Below are 22,861 nucleotides of genomic sequence, written 5' to 3' on the forward strand. Positions count from 1 at the left end.
ATATTTAACAAGAAATATTATAATTAATTAAAAATAAAACTAATAAGAAATATACACACAAATAAAGAAGTATAAATTATTTAAAGTATACTTCATTTCAAATGAGATATATCATTTATTAAATAAAATTATTAAAATAATAAATTAATTAATAACTTTTAAGTAAATCGTGAATAAAAAATAAATTACTTAATTAAAAACAATAAATAAATAATTTTTAAGTTATAAATAAAATGGTGTAATAAATTATGGAAGATATTATAAATGGACAAATATTTTTCTTGACATTATCTAGTCCCAACTAAACCCACATGAAAATTAGGATTAGCAATCCCATGAATTTAGGATTAAATTCAAAATTTAATCCATTAGTCCAATCCAAGTAAGCATGCCAAACATTTGATTATATCATTTTTTATAGCATGACATAATTTAGTTTGGTTCGGTTCAAGCCTATAATTGAATCAAACTAAAACTAAATAGTTCATGAATTTATTAATCAAATAGGAATCAAATTATAAAACCGAACCGAACCAAATTAATTCAATTTGGTTCAGTTGGGTTTGATAGTTTGATTTGGTTTGGTTTGGTTTCACCCAGTATATTCATTATTCAATAAAAAATGATATAATAATAATACAACATTACTACAACAATAATTTTGATTCTATCAATCTATAAATGATAAACAACTTAACAAAATTTAAAAATAGTAAATTAACATGAGTCCAACAATAATTTAGAAATCTACTACATATTACAAAAGAAACTTCAAACTTCTAATACCAACGTGGCACTCTCCCAATCACCGTTTCTTTATCCTTTAACTTCCATATACACAATGCCTACATTATCTTTTCAAGTCAAAGTGAGTCATTAGCCAAGCACCAACAATTAAATAGAATAAATTAAAGTGTATGCTATGATATATAATCACATGTATTAACTAACAAATAAAAATATTAACTTCTTTACCTAAATATTCTTCTTTTTTTAATTTAAATTTTAATTATTTCTTGAATCGTTTGGTTCTGCAAATTGGTTTAGTTTTAAACCAAATCAAATAAAAAATCAAATGGTTCAAAAATTCTGAACCATTTGGTTTTTATGCTCCGAAACAAATTACTATAATATAGTTCAGTTCAATTTGGTTCACACTAAACCAAACCAATGCCCACCCCTACAAATCATGCCACCTACTTAATGTGCCCTCTTCAAAAGGCACATTCAATAATGCCCTCCCCCAAAAAAAGAAGGGGGGGGGGGGGGGGGGGGGGGGGGGGGGAATGGTGATGAACCTTGCATGAAAAGCTACTGTCTTGCTTGTTTATCGCAGCAAGTTCCATCAACCATGCTTTGCCTCAAAGACAAACCCAATGATACAAAGGCTTCGTGTATTAAACCCAACGGCAAGATTGGGGGTCCCTATTTGGAAATCTGTGGTGTAGTGGCTTAAAAACCACTCGACTGTAAAATGAATGCTGTCAAAAAGGATGCATAGTTGACAACTGTAAGAACTCGTCAGCTACGCTATCAATACTTACCAAATACTTCTTACTAAATTCTTTAATAGCTCAACTTTGAAAGCATGACTACCGAAAAACTAAAACAACAAAGCCTTGGTTAATAACTTGGTTTGCGACTGAGTTCATATCATTAGTCACCAAGATCTGGATACTCGCGCATACTCAAAAATAAAATGTTCATTTTTAAACATTTCCCCCTTCTTGCCACTAGGGCAATCCATCAAACGTCATTCTAAATGAAATAAGCACCTAGAACCCGAAAGAAAACTTTTTCTAAGGTTTAAATATATTTATATAGAAACCAACAAAAGACCTGTACAGTGTAAATGCTAACAAGAAGATTTTCCTAGAAAGTAAAGCAGCTTTCAGATACAAAGTAATTCTCTCTTCAAGAAGTAAATATTAAAAACCGAATGGGCTTATATGACATCCCTCAATTGCCCCATTCCTTTTCCTGCCTCTAATCTCCATATTTGGCTGTTTTAAGACTTTGGAAGGTCGAAAGAATGTAAGAAAAGACCTTTGCCTTAAACTCAAACTCAGATTCTACAAATGAATTGGACCAAGTTCTACGACTGCTGGTTTCTTCTAGTTTTCAATCTTGACTCAGGATTTTCATTCTTGTCTGTGTCAGAACTCTCCCGCTGAGACTCAGCCTCTGAGGCCCCTGCTTGATTCCTTCGGCGTCTTCGATCCTAAATATCCAAAGCAGGATAGATATCAGTGTCTGTCTCTAAACAGTTTTCTGAACTTCAATTATAAATAAAAAAATTGCATACTACATGTCACTTGTCAAGTAGGGGGTGAAGGTGTTCTATCAAAATCTAATTTTTTTTTAGAAAAGGAAGCTCCTTTCATTACATATTTACAGTTTTTAATTTTATTCCTCTTAATCAACTTATTGCTCAAGAGTAAAGGGGCAGAATCAAACCTCTCGTGGAATAGGATATTCCTCTGATTCAAGCATGCGAACCACTTGACTCATCTTTGGTCTTTTGTCAGAATCTGGATCAACACATCTTAAAGCAGTTAAAAGCGCTCGTTTAAGGGCACTTGTTGATGGTCTAGTCTCAATGTTTGGGTCTACAACATCTTCTGAGCGCCTGAGTTGAACCATCATCTTGAGCCACTCAACCAGATTAACCTACAGAAACCACCAACAGAATTTTGTCAAGGCATTTGTAATTGTTGAGTTACTTATACAGGAAGTTCAATTATGAGGAAGATAGTAAATAATGTACACAGCAGGATGACAGTTGATGGAGCTATAACAAACTCCCAATGATTTTTGTGTCATAGGAATTACACACTTAAAACTCATCACCATGTGATGAATTGTATCAAGAACTACTCATCAACAAGGGCAGCATATCTAGCACTACAAATTTCAACACTCATTTGGAAAAGAAGATGTTTGTTGCATACCTCAGACTGAGGGCGACCATAATCAACCGGATACCTTCCGGTAATTGCTTCTAAGAGCACAACACCAAAGCTATAAACATCACTCTTCTCGTTCAAAAGACCAGAATTGGCATATTCCGGAGCAACGTAACTGAAAAATCACTCCAGAATCAAATGAAAAACAAGATGATTATTTCCTAAACAAGGATATTTTACCTTCTCCAAACTAATCTATCAACCTTAGGAACACTGGCAATACTGAATGAATGGTTGGGAGGGGGGTGAGGGAAGAAAAGAAATGAACTATTGCATCGCCGGATTTGCAAGGCAACTGGAGGTAAGGGAGAGAGAGAGAACTCACCCAAAGGTTCCCATAACTCTAGTCGTAATATGACTTTTTCCCGCACCCAGTAGTTTGGCTAGACCAAAATCAGATATCTTAGCATCAAAGTTCTCGTCAATCAGTATGTTGCTTGACTTTATGTCTCTATGCACTACCTTCGGTTCAATGGCCTCATGGAGATAAGCCAGCCTGCAATATATTACAAAGATCGCCAACAAGACATGTTAAGCACTCAGATTCAGCTATGGGAGGACTGATGGGGAGAGAAGGAAAAAGGGAATGAGCACACTTACGCCTTAGCAGTACCAAGGAGAATTTTCATGCGAGCCTCCCAAGTAAGATATCCACGATCACACATATCTCCACGTAGCCATTGCTCTAGATTGCCATTATTGACATACTCATATACCAATATCCTGAAATTTTGGCAGCAAAAAGGCAAAGGGATGAACACAGACCATATCAACTCCGCCCAGTAAATTCTGGACATGCCATCCATTAGGTCCACTTTAGAAATAGCTAAGTGAAGGCAATCCACCTAAGTTTGCAAATCAATGAAAGAATACAAAGAATTTTGTACCTCTGGGTTCCTTCAATGCAGTATCCCAGAAGTCGAACTAAGTTTTTATGCCTCACATGCCCAATTGCCTCAACTTCAACTCTAAAATCTTTATCAGCTTGTCCTCTATAAGAAAATCAGTTTAAATGATCAATTAAAATCCACACGCAATAGGTGGCTAACAGGAAAAAGGGAAAGGATAAAATGTTGTAAGCTCATAGGCAACTTACGGATTATTAAGAAGCTTCTTAACTGCAACAGCAGTCCCATTCATCAGTTGACCACGATAAACAACTCCATATCCCCCATCACCAATAATATTATCCTTTGAAAACCGGTTGGTTGCAGATTGTAGGTCTCTCAAGGTGAACCAATGACCCCAGCCCAGGTGTGAAAATTCAGGCAGGCCGGACAGAGGTGAAGGTGCAGTCAAAGGATGTGATGATGGTCTAAAGGTAGACACCTTTCCGTTACCCCCTTCTTCACCCAACTGAGACCCTACAACATCTTTCTCTAAATTATTGAAAGACCCTGATTGCACACTGTCATCACCATTCTCCTGGGGAATCAGTTCCTTCTCTGATTCCCTATCATTGAACTTTTCATTATGCACAGAGAAACCACCATTGCTGGATGAAACTTGATCAACTCTTATCTCTTTAATTTCCTCTGAAACAACAGGGAAACGGCTCACTGGGAGCATGTCATTAGCTCTTCTCGATTTCTTCTTTCGAAATGTTAGCCATAACGATACACCAAGAATAACCACAAAAACCACAGCCAAACAGATCACAATTAGCACCCACAACTGCATACCAATATAAGTCTTTGATAGACTCTTGTTAAGATCAGAAGCCATTTCTATATATGCCAATACACCTGCAATATCAAAAATGAAATGTAAGCGGCAAACATGGTATGAACCACAAGTATTTTGGTGGGTTCAACACTTGGGTTTGGGATTAAGCTTAAATGCTCTTTCAAAGGTTCCTTTAAACAGACAATAACACAAACCTGAATTCTAAACAAAATATGGATGCCCTTCATCAACAAGTTTCACACAAAACCCACATCCAAAGTTGGATAACATCGCATACTATTTGATTTATATCCTAAAGGAATCAACATAAGCAGACAGAAAAAAAGGTGGGGGGGGGGGGGGGGGAAGCTGAAATAAAAAGCTGACTGTGGTACAGGTGCCAAAACAAGTATGGAGAGAGAAAACAGAGAACTAGAAAAATAAGAAAAGCAAAATTAGAACCACATTTAACTTCTCAAAATCCAAAGAGGAAGATGCTAAAGAAGCTCATAATTCTCCATTAATCAACTCCACCGACTACCAAACTTTTAAAAAAATGATAAAAAAAAATCATAATTAAAAGGGAAAAGCACGTTGCATTTTTCAATACCAGCACAGCCGACACACACATACAATTCACATATCATTTTGACATAATCAAACAAACAGCAAATAAAGATCAAAACTTTCAGTGTTAAGGGACCCCAATAAATCCCAAAAACAACTGCAACAAACTGGAAATAGAACACAAACCTGATTCGATTTGGATTGAGTCAACTCCTTCAGCAAGCAGCAATCTATTTTTTTTCTCCCGTCAAAAAATGAATCAAATTCAAGCGCTAGCTCGGTTTAAGCAAAACAAACACAAACCCAGTTGAAAATAAGCAAATTCAGACACACCCAGATCAAAGACATTGTCAAAGTTTCCAAATTTAAGTGCTTTTGCGAGAGTTTCCATTGTGGGTATCCACAAATTTGTAAGAAAAAAATGAAGTTGTCAGTGTTAGGTAACAAGTAAAGAAATGCCTCACATTATATATCAGTGAACGAGAAGCATACATAAGAGAGAGTTTGAAGCCTTCGTTGCCGTTTCTTTAAAATTCAAATTAAAAAAAATACTATTTTTCATTCTTGATAGTGACAAATAATCAGAACCTTTGGAATATTGAAAGCATTTTTCCTGAAATTATAATTTTATCAAAGTCACAAAAAAAAAGAAACTTTTGCAGTCAACATTAATTAATATATAATTAAAAATTAATACAATCAAAATGATGTGGATTATGATTACAGGAAAGAAGTAACCAGCGTGATAAGCGTAAGTTAGAGAAAAGGTTAAATTAAAAGGTCAAATTGAACAGACTCGACACCTAATTTACTCAAAACTCATAATGAAATTTCTCAAAAAAATTTCCCTAGAGTCCTGTGAAGTTTCACTTTTTTCAATACACAATGCGTTTGCTAGCGAAATTGGAAACTTGGTATTAACATAATAATAATAATATAGTTTAGAATAGGATTAGGACGTTAGAGTCAAAGAAACAGATTGGCCACCACCCCGCATACCAGGTTTTGTGATTGACTTATGTGCCCAAAAATGACCCATCAGTCATCATCTTTGGTTTTGCCCTTTTTTGTGGGGAAGAAAATTGAGATGCGGAAATGTGAATATATTTACTGAAGGGTTTGAAATGAAATGAAATGAACATCGAAGAATCAACAACAGTCCCCACCACCAAACAACCCAAAAATACAAAAAGAAAATTTACATCAGATTTTCACTGCCTTCTCAAGTTCTTATCATTTATTTTAATGGGTATAAGTTGTAACGGGTGAAAATTCCCATAAAAGGAATCATATTTTATTCATTGTTGGTATTGAGAGGCAAATACTAGAATCAACCAGATACAAATAATTCAGAGTCAGAAAAAGTGCTTTGTCATCCTTGGACATTTAACTAACTACTCTGCATTTTATCATTTACTGGCTTAGTCTTTTGGTGGTGGTCCTGGATTGCTTATAATTAGGACAAAATATTATCTTGTCTACGAAAGTCCTCAATATCATTGTGTGAGACGCCAAGGAAAGTGTATATTACATGCAAGGAAGAAAAAGAAAAATCGAAAAAAGAAAAAAAAAAAAAAAAAAACACAGAGGCTGTCTAGTATTTGTCTTAATGAATATTTAGACTTTTATTGTTTTTAAAATGAACATTTAAAGCCCACTATCCTTTTGTCAGTGAATTTTAGCTATTCAAAGGAAGAAGAAAGGGGAATTAATATCATCATTTTCAATTTTCATATAAATAAACAGAATTCACTAACAAAAGAGGATTTGATATCCAATTCTGAAACAGTTGAAATTCACCATCCATTCTAAAATGCTTGTGATACTACTACTAGAACGTAGCTTGAGGGACTGGTTATACAATGATGTATATTTAGAGCAATCTTGTTCTACCTTTTTTTTTTATAATTTTTTTTTTCAAAACTTAGCAGCTGATATGGGTCCATTGCAGCCTCAACTTCCTGCAAACCAGAGCCTACATGTCAGATTGCTTCACATTTCAAACTGCGGATCAATAGTCAGAAGACTCCATTATAGATGAAGCCCACCAGCACCATCATCATCATCATCAATATTATTATTGTCAATAATAAGACATTTCTCCGTTACAAGCCATGTGTGTGTGTGTATAATCTACGCACCACATAAAAGATGGCACATGTCATTATGTCTACAAGTTTAAGAAATATGATCACCGAGAGATCACGAAACTAGCCAAAGTTCTCTTTCTGTTATTACAATTGTATTTTGATGATTCGGTCAAAGAATGTGTGTTATTTAGTTTTTTTTTTTTTTTTTTTGGGGGGGGGTCTTGATAATGACCTAACTTTTTAATTAAATGGTGCTTTATAGTTGTCTTAAATAACTCTGGCAATTGCTTTACAGTCACTTCAATACTTATCTGGAACATCTATACAACAGGCCCCCACCAGAAAGAAAAAACTGAACAAAATAGGCTGTCTAAATGCTACTTTTAAGCTTAAAAGTGAGTTCAAAGTGGAGATTATAATTAATGTAAGTATGGTATAATTACATCGAATCCAAGGAGGGTTTTGTTCGAAAAACTTCAGATTTACGACACATGCATGTTAGCGCAGCAGAAGCAGCATCAGCATTGCACCTCTTCAAGTACTCGTCAATACATATATATATATATCAATTGTTCAGCGGTGCAGACACCGACAGATGATAAATATATATATATATATATATATATATATACACACACACGCAAGCAAGCAAGCAAGCAAGCGCGCGATTGTATATATTTATAGATGCACAAAATGATCTTCTGCTAATATATCGATATATGTTGCTGTTTTTACAAAGCAGTTGCTATATATATGCTGCCAAAACACAAAATCAAATTGTAGGATGCTGCCCATTTGATCATTAAGAATTGACACTTTAATAAAGAATTTTACTTTAACGTAGTTTCGGGCACGCAACAAATTTGACAACTTCGATTTATGAGTAAGCGTGCTCCATACATTATTCCCCATTTTAAAATTACAACTCAAATTACTGAAAAAAACCATGGTCTGGTATTCAAATTGTTTCGCAAATATGTGGACACATGTATTCTTCTTATAGAATCATTTACCAAGCACATCTATTTAAGAATAGGATAAAATGATTTTGGTGCTGTATATATTAATTAAAGGAACATGAGTCAACTTCAGCCTTGAATTTGGTTCAGAAGTATAATATGCCAATTAAAACAAGACGGTACTCACGGTAGTCTCATTTAGGTTCCTCACCTGCCTTTCATATGTCGTTCGCTGTTCGTATCCTGAATGTTGTCCCAATATCTTTAGGGCAAATGTTAAAAAATGGGGCCCAAGTTTACGAATTATATGAGGATTAGGGGTTTGTTAAATTAAACCCTAGCCAGCTGCCTTGTTTCTTGTTCTCATTGATTTCAAAGACACAAACAATATGATTGGAGTTCTTGCCATCAGGATCGATTTGATCATGTATAATATAAACACAAAACGATAGAATAACATTAAAAAAAAAAAAAAAGAGTTAATATCGGAATCTTCCATGCATGTTAGGGGTTAGGCAAGTTGAGGCTCCCACAAAGCAGCCACTGGTCTCCTAACTCACAGCTCATCTTCAACTTCTTCCTCGTCTTGGCTGGATTTATGAATAATATTTACCCGGCGCCGATAAGAACGGCTATTAGCTAGTGTACGTTCATGGTTGAAACTTCAATATGCATGCATTAATTGTACATGTCTAAGAATATATTTGAAGTATATGAGGAATTTAATAGTACTTTAATTTCAATCATTTATAAGGTCAATTATTATTTTCTACAACTCAACCAATATCAAATTATACAATGCAAAGGAAAAAAAATCTGAAGATTGCTGAAAGAATTAATGGGCCAAAAGAAAAAAAAAATGAAGAAGGAAAAAATTGTCTCTCTTGAATAATTAATGAACAATATGTCTTCGCCCTATCTAATCCTCTTAAACGAATTCAAACCATCTCTTTTACTTTACATCCTAATCAGTTTTAGAGCTTGATTTGTGTTGAAAAAATCTTGAACATGAGTTGGCAAAGAATTGCGTTATAAGACAATACATAAATGCAATATTATGACCATTTAAGATATAATGATTAGGTGAGCCAGCTAGCTCTCATTTTGATCCTACATGTAAAAGGAAGCTATTGGATTTGGCGGTCCAAACCCTAAATCTCTCTCTCTCTCTATATATATATATATATATATTCAAACTCATCGGTATTGTTTCCTCATTTTTCATGTATCGAACTGTATGCCTTTTTGGTTGTGATTTCCTGGAAATATCCTACATGTACACTAGCTTAGTTCTCTGTGATGACAATTCACACAAAACAAATATATAAATAATTTATACTTCTTTTCTCCTGCAACAAGGGCCAGCCAAACATGGAAGTCCATATCACATCTCAAAATCATTCGACGTGTTATTGTCAAATAACGATCGATCACATATTAACTTCAGTATAAAAAGTCAATAATAATTGATGCTACAGAAAACAAAAACAAAAATCAAATTAAGAGTGGTATAAAAAGTCAATAACTATATAAAAGTAGTATGATAATTGATATGAAAGACAAGTCTTTGAAAATTAATAAGAACTAAAGAAATGAGATAAACAATAGAACTGGACGCGAACAATTTAAAAAAACACGTTTAATATTAACGGGGGAAATGATTTCTCATCTTCATCCTTCTTTTAAAAGAAAAGAGATCCATTTTTCTTACTCTTTACATTATAAGTTTTGGGTTAATTTGTAATGAATGTGTGTGCAGTTAATTTATACATTTTGTCCTGTAAGATGAAAACCAAAGCTGGCTAGCTATACGAGAATTGTGTGTTAGCTTTGTTGATGTTTTATATACGATCACATATGATCAAATTAATAATTATGTAAAAGGTCAGCAGCTATTGATGATAAGAAGTCAGTAGCTACTGACATTACATACAATCACATAAATGATGTTATAAATTTAAAAGTATTAATACAATTATATGACAACTGGTGTGCCCTCGATGTACATAACAATCACATTACTGATGGTTTAAAAAAAAGTCAGTGGCTACCTCCCTCATAGTGATGCGACCATACGTATGAACAAAGAACTTGTGATTCAAAAATATTCATGATAATAATAATAATAATTAAAAACAAACAAAGAAATGAAGATATATATGGATGAGACTAAAGGTCGATCAACATCAAATGTCATGAAGAGGAAAAGCTTTTGAAGATTGTCAACAAAAGAGATAAATAAAGGATATGAATCGAATTAGCTAGAAATAAATAAACCAAAAACTTGTCTACAAATAAAGATTTGTAACCTTCATTTTATCTTCTTAAACTAGAAAAGGTCCACGATTGCATTGCATGACTGTGTAAAATGTAAATATAATGCAACCAACGCGACAATGAGTTGTGGTCCAAACCCTAAATTGTTAATCCTATTTTCAAACTCGTTATTGTTTCTTCATTTTCATGCGTGTTCCACATATTTAGCTGCGATTTTAGATACATTCTATATATGTCTACTGACAAAATCCACCCTTTGACATTTTCGTTATTAATTTATTTGATTACATCATTCGTTTTATTTTATTTCATTTGAGGACATCTTTGAAACTGTTCTAATTCAAGCCATTGTGGTGTGTAATACTTTAAAACAAAATCGTTGTAGCTTAGCTTGTCAGACAAAATGGGCCAAAGATGAAAGCCCAGAACATCTTTCCTGGGCATGAGGTATTGCCTCCAGAATCTCAAATTGGGCCAAGTAGCCATGAAGGCACGAAGAGCATTAGTTACAGATTATCATTTCTCATTGCACCCGCAATTTATCAACTGGTGCAGTTGAAAATACTTTCAATGCTCAGTATTTTTTTTTTTAAAAAAAAAAGTGAGAAAGAAAAAGAAAGTTGTACGTACACTTGGTAGATCAATACAAGGAGCTTGAGGTTGGATCATTATTTATTCTCATGGGATTGGAGGGAAGATGATTATTTCGTTTATATTCATGCAATGTGTACGTTTAAAAAATTAAGATGATATTACGGATTTATAAATTAGGATACAACAACTCTTTGTATTTTTAAAATAATTTAACAGTCGTCAGTCGTCTCTAAGTTATTTACGTTATTCTATTCGGTAGTTATAATGATGCTGACGACATTAAAAGTCAACAGCTACCTAAAAAGGTAAAATGACAGACGATTGATATTTATAAAAAAATATTAACAACTGCTATTGATTTTATAAATAAAATGGTCATAATAGTTTAAAAAAAAAAAAGAAAAAAAAAGGGGGGTAGTTGATGGATGCGTTATTAAAGAGGTACCGCGTATCACGTCGTTAATTTTTACTTTTCGACATATTGAAGAAAGTAATTTCGTTATTTTGTACGAAAATGCAAATATAGTAACATAAAAATATGGCCAATACAAATTATTAAAGGAAAAATAAATTATTTCTCTTTTAATATTTGACAAAATCAAATCACAACCGTTGATGCAAATGAAGGGCCCATTTTTCACTTCCTCCACACCAATTGAAGATGATATATCATGCACGTGTCATGTATATGTATGTATGTATGTATGTATGTATGTATATAAGCTAATAAGAAAATTGAAAATATTGTAATAAAAAAATTGGAAACATGGGTGAGTTGTTGTTGGCGGTGTTGGATTTTATTTTGTTTGGGTGTGTGAATGTGTACCGTAGCTCACATGGTACGGCCTTGTGTTCATTTAATTCGTTGCTTCAGTGCTTCTTCTTCTTCTTCTTCTTCTTCTTCAGACACACTGAACGTCAGAGCCTCAGCCTTTGGTTTTCATTTTCTCACTCGTCTTCATAGATACTAACAAGGCATTTATTACTGCTCACTACTCTGTTTTTGAGTCTCGACTCTGTGAAAATTCATTTATTTGGTTATTATTGATCGTTGAGTTCCGACTTTGGATCTATGCACTTGGGTTTTCAAAAGGGTAACCAGATTTGCTTTTAAGTTATTTCATTTTTTTTTGTTTTTAACTCAGATCGGATCCCGCTCCGCATTGCTTTAGATCAAAATTTGATTTTTTTTTTCTTTTTGCCCTTCTTTTGACTTGGTACTATGTTGGGAAATATTAATTGTTCAGAAAATGTTTGACCTAGATGCAAATTTGTCTATTTTGAGCCAAAAAAATCACATGGGTCGTGTCCTTTTTTACGTTTTGTCGATGGGATTTGCTGGCATTGCTGTCTTTTTAACTTACTTATAGTGATGTTGTTCTTTCCTTTTGTGTATTGAGTTGTTTCAGGTCTAAATCGATTAGAGACTCCCAACAACGTTTTAGCCTTATGATAAATTGGTAATGGTTGAGGAGATGAATTTGTTTGCTGGATATTGATGGTTTAGTCTGAGAACCAAGATGCTGTAGCTGCCAGTGGATTAAGAGGTTTTAAAGTGAGGGTTTCATTTTCTCGTTTTCTTTTGGTGCAAGAGAAAAAGAGCGATGAAAATGATGATAAACAAGCCTCTTGTTTTGACTTATTTGTACTTGTTGATCTACATCCTACTTTCATCTGGAGTTATACTGTACAACAAGGTAATGCCTACTCCTTGCTTATCTTTAACTTGATGATACTAAATGAGTGTGGTTTCTTAATTTTTTTTATTTAAAAAAGGACATTATGAGTATTTACTGCTTTAGACTTTTGTGGTCTGATTTACTGAAAATGTTCTGACATTCATCCATAGGTTCCCATATGAATTATGAGAACACAATGTTGTGTGTCTTGCCATGCTTAAGCATACTCAATCTCTTCTTCTTGTTGTTTTTGTTGATCTACATGCATTAATCCTCCATAGGAATTAGAGGGAGTCCTGTAACTACTATGAACCTACTTGTCAATTATTTCTTTGCCACAGTCAATGCTGAAGATCTTCATGTCATCATGTGTGCTGCTAGATTGTAGATATTCATAGGTTATGTCTGCTGTGCTTGCTGATTGCCTAATTTCTATTAGACCTTGCATTTTTGTCTGCATTAGCTGTGAACTAGTATGCACAAGCCACTTTTGTCTCTCTCTTAAAAGTGTGATGCCATTTTTTTGTTTCTTGCTATGAACAGTATCATTTATAAGGACTTTTTTCTTTTTCCCTTCTGTAGTATGACAGTCCATGCAGTTAAGTGTGAAACCTGAGTTATTTTGTCTCACTTCAAATTTTAAGTGATCTAATTATTGAATATGACTCTGAACTTCTGCAGTGGGTTCTTTCTCCAAAATACTTCAATTTTCCATTTCCCATAACGCTTACGATGATTCATATGGGATTTTCTGGAGTTGTAGCATTTTTCCTTGTTCGTGTATTCAAGGTGAGACTTTCCAAAAACTTTTGGCTCTATTACTCCAGGATATTCTTCGATGGCCATCATTCAATTCTGCAGGCGTGCATAAATTTCAACTTTTTCTGTTTGTTTCATTCCTCTTGTTTCCTTTTCTGACTACTGATGATTTCCTTATTCTAGAATAAAAAAATCAGTGATCATTCCCTATAATCCTCTATTACTCAATTTCTATACTTTTTTTCATTAAAATTCTTGTTTTAATTTCTGTTTTTCTCATCTGAATGTGCAGGTTGTATCTCCTGTTAAGATGACATTTGAAATGTAAGTGAACTAATCTGTTTCCAAGAGTTAATATGACTTGTCTGATTCTTCATTTTCCTACTTCAATCTCCTGAAATATTGTGCTTGACACGGCAGATATGCAACCTGTGTAGTACCAATAAGTGCCTTCTTTGCATCAAGTCTTTGGTGAGTGCTTTCAATTGGGTGAAACTGGCATTCTTTTCTAATGTTTGGAGTTTTTATCCATTGGGAGGCATGGCATTATGGGTATCTTGTGTGTTTCTAACCTTGTTCGTTATTGTAGATGAACAAACTTAAATTTTTTCTTAGTAGTTTAATTCTTATGAGGAATGACCGAGTTTACTTCATATATGCATATAATTTTTATCAGTTTAAGGACACCGAACAATATATATGCAGCAAGTATTAATGATTTACGAGCTGCATAAATTCCTTTGTCAATCTACTCGAAAATTCATTAATAAGTTTTTTGTCATTATTTTTCAGTACAATGTCTGTTTAATAGTTGTCAATTGTATATGGTGTAAATAAATACTAAGAACAATTTCTTCTGACTATTTGTACTTTCATAGGTTTGGTAACACTGCTTACTTGCACATATCGGTAGCCTTCATCCAGATGCTCAAAGCTCTAAGTACGTGAATAGAAGTGCTTATATATTGTTCATTTTTACTATATCTTCTTTACTGCTGATAAATGGGTGCTTATAGTAGTGCTTTGATGTTGCAGTGCCAGTGGCAACATTTTTCATGGCAGTTTTATGTGGCACTGATAAAGCAAGATTGGATGTGTTCTTGAACATGGTGCTGGTCAGTGTTGGAGTCGTCATTTCCTCATATGGGGAAATTCATTTTAATATAGTCGGCACGCTCTACCAGGTTACTGGCATCGTTGCAGAAGCTCTTAGGCTGGTCTTAACGCAAGTCCTTCTGCAAAAGAAAGGCTTGACTCTAAATCCTATTACCAGCTTGTATTACATAGCTCCATGCAGGTATTGTCCTGTTGATGCCTTTAGAATACTCCTTTTTTCCTCTTACATATTAAAATATAGTTTTGTCTATTTTGCAAGATATGTATAAAGTTTTTCCCAAAAAAAAAAAAAAAAAGATATGTGTAAATTTGGTGAAGAAAGTGAGTGTTAATGTGGTTTCAAAGAATCTCAAGAAACTATTTTTTTTTTTTCATACTTTGAAATTGGGAAGGAGTTTTGGATCGATTTTGTCTTTTGGGAAGGTTTTTGCTTTTATTTAAGATGTAGATACCTCAAGATAGAAACTTTCTTTTTTGAGATGCTCTCCTATTTGCAAATTCTTGGGGAGCTTTTGGGGCTAATGGACAACATGTTAACCGTTTGTAAATCTCTATTTGTAAATACATTCTACTCAACATTTTTCCTCAAAAAAAGTGAAATGCATCAATGTGATTAGATGTTCCGTTGATTTATTTACAGGATCTTTTCGAGTTTGCAATCTTTTCTTCCTGTTACTTAATGATATTATGCTTGACTGCTCTATTACCCCAATAGTTTTTCTTTTTATAAGGATGTAGTTGCGTAAAATACCCTGTTGCAACAGTTGTGTTTCCTTTGATTGGTTAGGAATAAGGATTGACATTTATGTGATTCTTGTTTGTGCAGTTTTGTGTTTCTATTTGTGCCTTGGTACTTGTTGGAGAAGCCTATGATGGAAGTTTCACAGATTCAGTTCAATTTCTGGATCTTCTTCTCCAATGCTCTCTGTGCTTTGGCCTTGAACTTCTCCATATTCTTAGTGATTGGAAGAACTGGAGCCGTCACTATAAGAGTTGCTGGTGTTCTAAAAGACTGGATACTCATAGCCCTTTCAACTGTTATATTTCCAGAGTCTACAATAACTGGGCTGAACATAATTGGCTATGCAATTGGTACTCATTGTTTTAGATAACATGTGCTAGTTTCACGATGCTATCATATGTTATTCTTTTAAAAAATTATGCTATCATATGTCATTCTTTTCAAAAATGCTTTTGACTAAGTAATCAGTTTTGTTGTGCAGCATTATGTGGTGTTGTCATGTACAACTACATAAAGGTTAAGGATGTCCGTGCATCATCTCAACTACCTGTTGAAAGTATCCCTGATAGAATTGCGAAGGTCAGTATTATTGGTAATCCTTCATATTGTCATACACGAGATCTTCTTTTCCCTATCTGAAAATAGTTGAGTAGTTGTTGGGGTTTTATTTATTCATTTGTTTTATAAAGTGTATGCTGTTAATTGATCATTTTGTTTGTTCTTCTAATGCATTTCCTATTCCATTTTTTCAGGACTGGAAGTTGGAGAAGAAATCATCAGATATATTCAATCCTAATAACAGCAGCGACAACAATGGAGGGAATATCAACTCCGAACCACAGATCGATGAAGAAGCACCTCTGATTGCATCATCAAGGTTATCTCACATTGGCCGTACTCAGGTCAGCAACCATGGTGTATAATCTGTGAGCCAAGTATATAAAATTCATGTTAAAGATTTATCGGAGAAGACAAGTAACAGACAGATGAAGCCGAAGCTCTAGTGCACACATCAGCCTCCTATTGCAAGGGAGAATATTCTTTATTAGTGAATGGATCTTCAGGTTTAAGGCCAATGGCAGCTCATCAGTTATTTCTTTTGGTTATACAACATTAACATGGGCATGCATGGTTTTCCTGCTTAGGGTAAGTAATAGCTTAGAACCCATAATTGGGTGGTGAGGGCTCATTTATATAATCAAGGCTGTTGATTTTGGGGCATTTTCTTTTATTTTATTTTTTCCCTCTTTCTGGGAAAGAATTACAATTTAAGTAGAGTTTGACTTTGTTAATTAGTATAGTTGTTTGCAGCAGACCTTTTGTACTCACACACAATATTCAGTTCAGCTATTGTATTAATTGAATTGATATTCAGATAAACCAGTACTTGCGTTTTGCATGTCGATTCATCGTATCATAAATAATGGTTACATGAATGGAGAGAGCCAGTCATAAAAGAACAAATTTAGACCTATTATGCGTACACATGATGCCATATCTTTAAAAACGTGAAAGAGCTCGGATTCTCAGATGAAGAGAGGGTAGAATCTTTAAAGTCACTTGAGAATGCGCAGCATTCCTGATCACATAGAATGAGCACACATTGTTCGATAGGTTGCATAATGATGGATCTAAAATTACACAGCCGAGCGTCTATTATTGTCCTCCTAACCGGAACGAGTCTTCGAAAGTCTACATAAAGCCACAACATAGAATTTGAAACAACGCTAAATTAAAAAAAAAAAAATTGCTTGTATATGATTTACAGAGAGAAATCACAAACCGATATGCACATCTCTGGCAAGAATATATCAAAATGAAAAGAAACCAAAAAAAAAAAAAAAAAGACAAGTCAACACCCACAATCAGAACTCAGAAGTAGTCTTCCCACCCTTTCCAGCCATCCACAAGAATCCGAATCATCAAATCTGGATGGCGATGACTTCTTCCCAGCAAGAAATGATGAATCTACTCAGAAATGTTCTGGTGCTTGCAGAGATAACAGCCTCCTTGCCGGAGCTGGAGGTGCCAATCCTGGGATGTCCCTGATGTCTTTGTTGTTGGGGTTGACAACCTGAAAATTCATAGACAGTAAGCAAAAAATGTTAAATTGCCATTGTCGGAAATTATGTTGTGATTTAATGTGAGTCAATACCTTCACTACTATGATGGCTATTACACCACAGACGATAAGAAATAGGAATAGCATTATGCATTTATCTGTAGCCACCTGAGGAGAAAGGGAAAGACTTTAGTTTACGGTAACGGATGAAAAGGAAGTTGGCTTCAGGCAGAAAACAGCCAACTAACCTGTCTTCCAATCTCCTTCACGAGCTGGGAGGCCTTCTTAATTGAGAACTGAATTGTATCTAGCTCATTAACAATACGGCCCATTTGATCAGTCTGCACAATTCTCAATCAGTATATAGAAGGCTACAATGATGAGAGGACAGATTACTCAGATGATTAGTGAATCATACTTACTTGACCCTTTAATGTGGTGGCAGTTTGGGTTCCCACTTCAATTGTTTGTTCAACAACCTATAACATCACTCTCAAATTTCAGACAACAAAAAAGGAAAAAAAATTGATCAAAAGCATGTCCATTAGCCGTTTACCATTTGAGAACGTTTAATAGCCTGATCAGTCTCATCCATTGTCTTCTTCCCAGCATCAATTAGTTCTTGATTTGACATGGCTACATGGCAAGACACATCAATAAGGGAACATGCCAGTAAAGAAGGCAAATAACAATATATTCCTACATATCCATTTTTTGTACCTCAGCAATTTTATATCACAAGCAAGCAATTTTAGAAATCAAACTCACATGATGCCACTTGAACATTTTCATCAGCTGTAGGTTCACTGACTCCCGCTCCCATATCAAAGAGTTCAACCTTCTTATTACCAAGGCTATTCATATACCTGCAAGCAAACCAGATAGGGTGAGAAAACCTATTGTCCTCCTACAGATCACTGTTATGGAACCACATAACATACCAACACACTGCTCTCTTCCCTCTATGTCTAAATCCTATTGATCAAATTGGAGTCTTTGTACTTTGCCAAGGTTATTCATATACCCAAACATTATTTCTCAAACTCTTACACTTAAATGAACTCTCCAATTTGGATTGGTTCTGTTTTATTTTACTGGCAGTTCAAATTTGGTTTCTATAATGCGAATCCGATCAATTGTTTGGATTAGTATTCATGAAGGCCAAGAGCACCCATAAGATATACGAACAGAATTTTTCCCAATAACTCATTTATACTTGTAGTTTTTATGAACCAACTTCCGTTGATGATTGGACAACAGTTTTAATACAGACTGCACAAACTCTAAACTCATGATCCTGAAGAAAGCAAACGGTTGTACTTACGTTTTCCTCAATGCAACATAAGAGTTCAACTCTTTTATCTGCAATGATGACAAAAACCATTAAAAGCAGATGTCACAAATATATATACTGGAAAAAAATGATAAATATCCTGACAAGAGAATTACAAAGAGAGATAAAAATCCTCTGTGCCACAGTACGAAGGTGTTATACTTCTTCCCTTCTTAAACATGAGTGGGCACAAAACAGTAATCTTTAAGTCAGTGGACACTCAATATCATTCCAAACCTAGTAGATGATCTTTGACAGGAATAGATGCTACCTTAATTTTTTGTAGTTTCCCCATTTCTATCTCAATTGGTTTTGTGGGGCAATCTGTCTTACAGCAGCTATACCTATATTATTTTTTGGGACAATCAGTCCTACATCTGCTAACCCATCCTACAGTAGCTACATTTTGACAACCAAGATTGAGAACCAAGTTCAATGGTAATTGCTCTTTGGCTGCAGTGATCACCATTAAGCTTCGGGAGGTTAAAAAAAAAAAAAACCAGGATACAGTTTAAGATATTCGAAAAGCTCTTTTAGGATGATCGAAATCTGCTCCAATAGTTGGATTGTCCAGATTAATGATAAAGTGAGACCTCTACAGGTCAGTATGAGGAACAAACAAATTTTATATTTTGTTTCAGCATCAATTTCCATTGAGATAACTATTAAAAATATGGTTCTATTTGCTGTTACAAACAAAAAGGAAATACAACTAGACCTAACATAGAATTTCTACATTCGTGCTCTGAGGAGAGAAAACCAAAGTTTCAAGGAACTGACCATAGATTGCTTCTCGTCATTGAGTTGCTTATTGACTTCCGGAGGATTTCGGGCTTCTTCATCTTTAATTTCACGATCCATCTCTTTAATTAATCTGAAACATTTAACTTTACATAAGTATAGCAGACAAATCCCACAAATGCAAGAAAATGATAAATTTCAATAAGAAAACTCATGTTACTTTATTTCAATTTTCTATTATTTCCTTTCAGGCAGGTAACAATTAGTCCACAAGTGATTATTGCAAGACACAGCATCAAACTTCTACTCTTTAACTCTGCAAAGATCCACCTTTTCTTGGTGAAATACTAAAATTTCAATCAAGACTACATAAACTCTAAATTTTGAATCAAGACTATATAGTGATTGAACTAAATCAGTAAATCTGAAGAAAATTTCTATATTTTTTTTTTCCAAAAAGCTGAATCTCAAATGCACTAGCCAACATATCTTCCTTGATCAGCAGTTGAGTTTCTAGAACCCAAGATCCATCTAATGCGCCTAGATAATGACTTTTGGGAGCAAAATTCATAATGTATTTGTGCACACCAAAGTGTTTAATGAGGCAACATTGTATACTCATATCTTTTTCCTCTTTTGAGTTACATTAGTCCAGCAGCTAAAAGAGGCGGACAGTAGGATAAAGAAAACAGTCACGGTTGACATGTAAACAAATGTGAGAACATATAATAGAAACAGCAAACCTTTTACACTCCCTCATCCTCCCAGTGAGTTCTTCCAGCTGCTTAGTTTGTCGGTTGGAATCTTTGATCTTATCCAGCTTCTGGAAGCCATTTCTGATACAAAGAGATACAAACAAATGGAAACCATAATACTAATATACATTTTATTAATGAACCAAAATAGCAATTGAAGAAACGGAATTTACATATTGAGAGCTATCTTTAGATCTCTCAACTTGAAGAATACCCAAAATCTAATTATAATAATGAAACTCTCTAAGCTTAACTTTGCTTCTTGCTTGATACGTCTCACCAATATTATAATCACAGATTGCCAGTAATTTTTGTAATCTAGCTCATTTTCAGGGAAAAACACTTTTTTTTTTCTTTTAATTCAGAACAGAAGATGGCCATAACTCACATCAATTAAATGCACTTAATTTGCAATTGAAAGCCAAAAGCTAATGGTGTCTGTAAACCCTAATTATTCAATTCAATGTCCTTTGTTAACTAATTTAAACCCATGATTGCTCAATAGAGGTGAAAAAAAAGGGAAACCGAGAAAGGGGAACAAATGAGAAATGATTAAAAAAAAAAAAACACATACGAGAGAGCTCGAAAATTATCGCGAATTTCGCCGTGGATCTGCTCCAACTGAGGGCTCATCTGCAAATCGGTCGCCATAATTACGCCGGAAAATCAATCAAAATCTCCGGCAACTAAATTATCACCACGGCATTCAAATTGCTTCGATCCTCTCAGTTGCTGGGAGTTTTTAGGAAATTTAAAAAATTAATTAATTAATTAAAACCCTCACCGAACAGTACTCCTCTTTCCTTTTAATAAAAAACAAATAATAATAATAATGTAGATATCAATACCATTGAAATATAGCAAAAAGGGGGAAATTTTGGGCTGATGCCGAGAGAACTTCAGGAATTTTGGAAAATAAAAGTTAAAAAATTAAAAATAGCGGACGCGTGTTTTGAAGAGAAAGAGAGAGAATCGATGTCAGGTAATAAATTATTTCTTGTTGATAAAGCGATTTTTTAATTAAGTAATTTTTAATTGGGATGGGAGGCAATTTAAAAAAAAAAAAAAAGGAAAAAAATGAAATTACAGGGAAATAGAAAAGCTCAAAAATGAAAATCAACCCGTTTTTGGTTGGTTTATACCGCGATATTGATGCGGTCGTTTTAACAAGCGCGCGAGATATCGTATATTGAGTAGGCACTAGGCAAAGCAGATTAAAGACAAAGACCGCGCATGCGCCCGTTAGGCTTTAGTCTTTATCGATTAAAGGCACTCATTTTTTTTTTTCTTTTTTTCTACTCATGCTTATCTATATCATTACGAACATTAAGACAATTATGTAATTGGATTATTGATTGAATTGAATTCGTTTTATCACCTATTTATATTGATTCTATTGGGTAAATTTTTTTAATAATATAATTCACGACACATCACTCCATTTATGCACAATTAACCATTTCATATATTATTAATATATTGTGTTGAGTTATTTTTAACGCGACACGTCAATCTAATTTACGACCATCTTATAAAATTACATTTTGATCGCAGGCGCGAGTTGACGATGACATATATTCACCGAAATCTCGCGAATTAAACATCTGGACAGGGTTAATTATAAATAATTGAAGGGTTAATATTGTGAAATTTAAAAAAAAATTAAAAAAAAAGAAAAAGGGGTGGAATGTGCTGTCAAAAGCGAGGGAATTTGTGGAGTGGCTAACAAACTTTAGCTTACAGGTGGACTAGCTGGCCTTTGATTGACCTCACCTCACCTAAGCCATTTTCCTTCCTTTAGTCTTTAGATTAGCCAAATACAAATAGTTTCTTTGACATTGTGACAGTGGGAGTGAGGGCCAGTGTGCTCGAGTTACAATTAACTGCAATTAGGTAGTGTTTATTTATTGGAGTAGGAGTGTGAAGTGTGTATTCTTTCCATTCTAGTGTTTACTTACCTTAAAAAAAAGAGGAGTGAGAGTAGAAATTTATGAATCCCACTTAATTTTGGAGTGGGGAGTGGGATTCCCACTCCCATGGGGGAGGTGGGAGTGGGAATCCACTCCCCTCTCTTCTCATTTTATCCTTATAATTAAAATAAAAATAAATAATATCATATTTATTAAAATAAATAAATAATATTTAATAAAATAAATAATATCATATTTATTAAAAATAATAATTATATCATATTTATTTTATTAAATTTAATAAAATAAAAATAAATACATATTATATTTAAATTAATAATATTAAACATTAATTTTAATAATTATTAATTATTTATTTAATTAATAATAATAAATATTTTATTATAAAAAAATATTAATTTTGAACTGTATTATCAATAATAATATTTTATTTGTGTTGCTATTATTAATAATTTTTATTCACATAATTTAAATTAAAATTAATAAAAAATTATGATTTACATAATTAAGAATATTAGTAATTATTATTAATTTATAAATATAATAAAATATTTATTTTATTTTCCAAATATATTTTTTATTAATTTTTTAATTACAAATTATAATTCTGTACATAAGGATAAAA

General features: G+C 33.7%; 3 protein-coding genes across 4 annotated transcripts; 1 reads left to right on the forward strand and 2 right to left on the reverse strand.

Moving 5' to 3' along the window:
- Positions 1-1,604: 1,604 nt before the first annotated feature.
- LOC102616434 (probable receptor-like protein kinase At5g18500) lies at positions 1,605-5,798 on the reverse strand. Its single transcript, XM_006488679.4, has 8 exons — positions 5,385-5,798; positions 4,063-4,711; positions 3,854-3,958; positions 3,567-3,689; positions 3,292-3,462; positions 2,952-3,081; positions 2,458-2,670; positions 1,605-2,221 (listed from the first exon to the last, which is right to left on the reverse strand). Exons 2-8 carry the CDS (start codon positions 4,689-4,691, stop codon positions 2,096-2,098), a joined length of 1,497 nt encoding a protein of 498 aa, XP_006488742.1. The 5' UTR covers positions 4,692-4,711; positions 5,385-5,798; the 3' UTR covers positions 1,605-2,095.
- Positions 5,799-11,955: 6,157 nt separating this feature from the next.
- Positions 11,956-17,265, forward strand: LOC102615954 (probable sugar phosphate/phosphate translocator At3g17430). Its single transcript, XM_006488677.2, has 10 exons — positions 11,956-12,212; positions 12,528-12,815; positions 13,479-13,586; positions 13,849-13,880; positions 13,977-14,027; positions 14,435-14,496; positions 14,592-14,853; positions 15,499-15,764; positions 15,896-15,993; positions 16,167-17,265. Exons 2-10 carry the CDS (start codon positions 12,723-12,725, stop codon positions 16,335-16,337), a joined length of 1,143 nt encoding a protein of 380 aa, XP_006488740.1. The 5' UTR covers positions 11,956-12,212; positions 12,528-12,722; the 3' UTR covers positions 16,338-17,265.
- LOC102615453 (novel plant SNARE 13) lies at positions 16,995-21,369 on the reverse strand. Of its 2 annotated transcripts, XM_006488676.4 has the most exons (11): positions 21,154-21,369; positions 20,880-21,037; positions 20,294-20,386; positions 19,590-19,683; positions 18,801-18,838; positions 18,245-18,342; positions 18,033-18,112; positions 17,899-17,955; positions 17,725-17,817; positions 17,570-17,644; positions 16,995-17,488 (listed from the first exon to the last, which is right to left on the reverse strand). In XM_006488676.4, exons 2-11 carry the CDS (start codon positions 20,954-20,956, stop codon positions 17,387-17,389), a joined length of 807 nt encoding a protein of 268 aa, XP_006488739.1. In that variant the 5' UTR covers positions 20,957-21,037; positions 21,154-21,369; the 3' UTR covers positions 16,995-17,386. The 2 variants fall into 2 exon arrangements, with proteins under 2 accessions (XP_006488739.1, XP_006488738.1); XM_006488675.4 differs by having other exon boundaries at positions 20,880-21,368.
- Positions 21,370-22,861: the final 1,492 nt, after the last annotated feature.

This window comes from Citrus sinensis, chromosome 1 (assembly GCF_022201045.2).
Source record: "Citrus sinensis cultivar Valencia sweet orange chromosome 1, DVS_A1.0, whole genome shotgun sequence".
NCBI lineage: Eukaryota > Viridiplantae > Streptophyta > Magnoliopsida > Sapindales > Rutaceae > Citrus > Citrus sinensis.

Excerpts from the sequence above, each read along its gene's own strand:
- LOC102616434 (XM_006488679.4), bottom strand. The coding sequence starts at position 4,691 with ATGGCTTCTGATCTTAACAAGAGTCTATCAAAGACTTATATTGGTATG. Across the intron at positions 3,690-3,853 it reads TGCATTGAAGGAACCCAGAG|GATATTGGTATATGAGTATG; the intron begins GTACAAAATTCT and ends CCAAAATTTCAG. Across the intron at positions 3,463-3,566 it reads CTCCTTGGTACTGCTAAGGC|GCTGGCTTATCTCCATGAGG; the intron begins GTAAGTGTGCTC and ends AATATATTGCAG.
- LOC102615954 (XM_006488677.2), top strand. The coding sequence starts at position 12,723 with ATGAAAATGATGATAAACAAGCCTCTTGTTTTGACTTATTTGTACTTG. Across the intron at positions 14,497-14,591 it reads CCAGATGCTCAAAGCTCTAA|TGCCAGTGGCAACATTTTTC; the intron begins GTACGTGAATAG and ends TTGATGTTGCAG. Across the intron at positions 15,765-15,895 it reads CATAATTGGCTATGCAATTG|CATTATGTGGTGTTGTCATG; the intron begins GTACTCATTGTT and ends TTTGTTGTGCAG.
- LOC102615453 (XM_006488676.4), bottom strand. The coding sequence starts at position 20,956 with ATGGCGACCGATTTGCAGATGAGCCCTCAGTTGGAGCAGATCCACGGC. Across the intron at positions 20,387-20,879 it reads GATAATTTTCGAGCTCTCTC|AAATGGCTTCCAGAAGCTGG; the intron begins GTATGTGTTTTT and ends TCTTTGTATCAG. Across the intron at positions 17,818-17,898 it reads CCACCACATTAAAGGGTCAA|ACTGATCAAATGGGCCGTAT; the intron begins GTAAGTATGATT and ends AGAATTGTGCAG.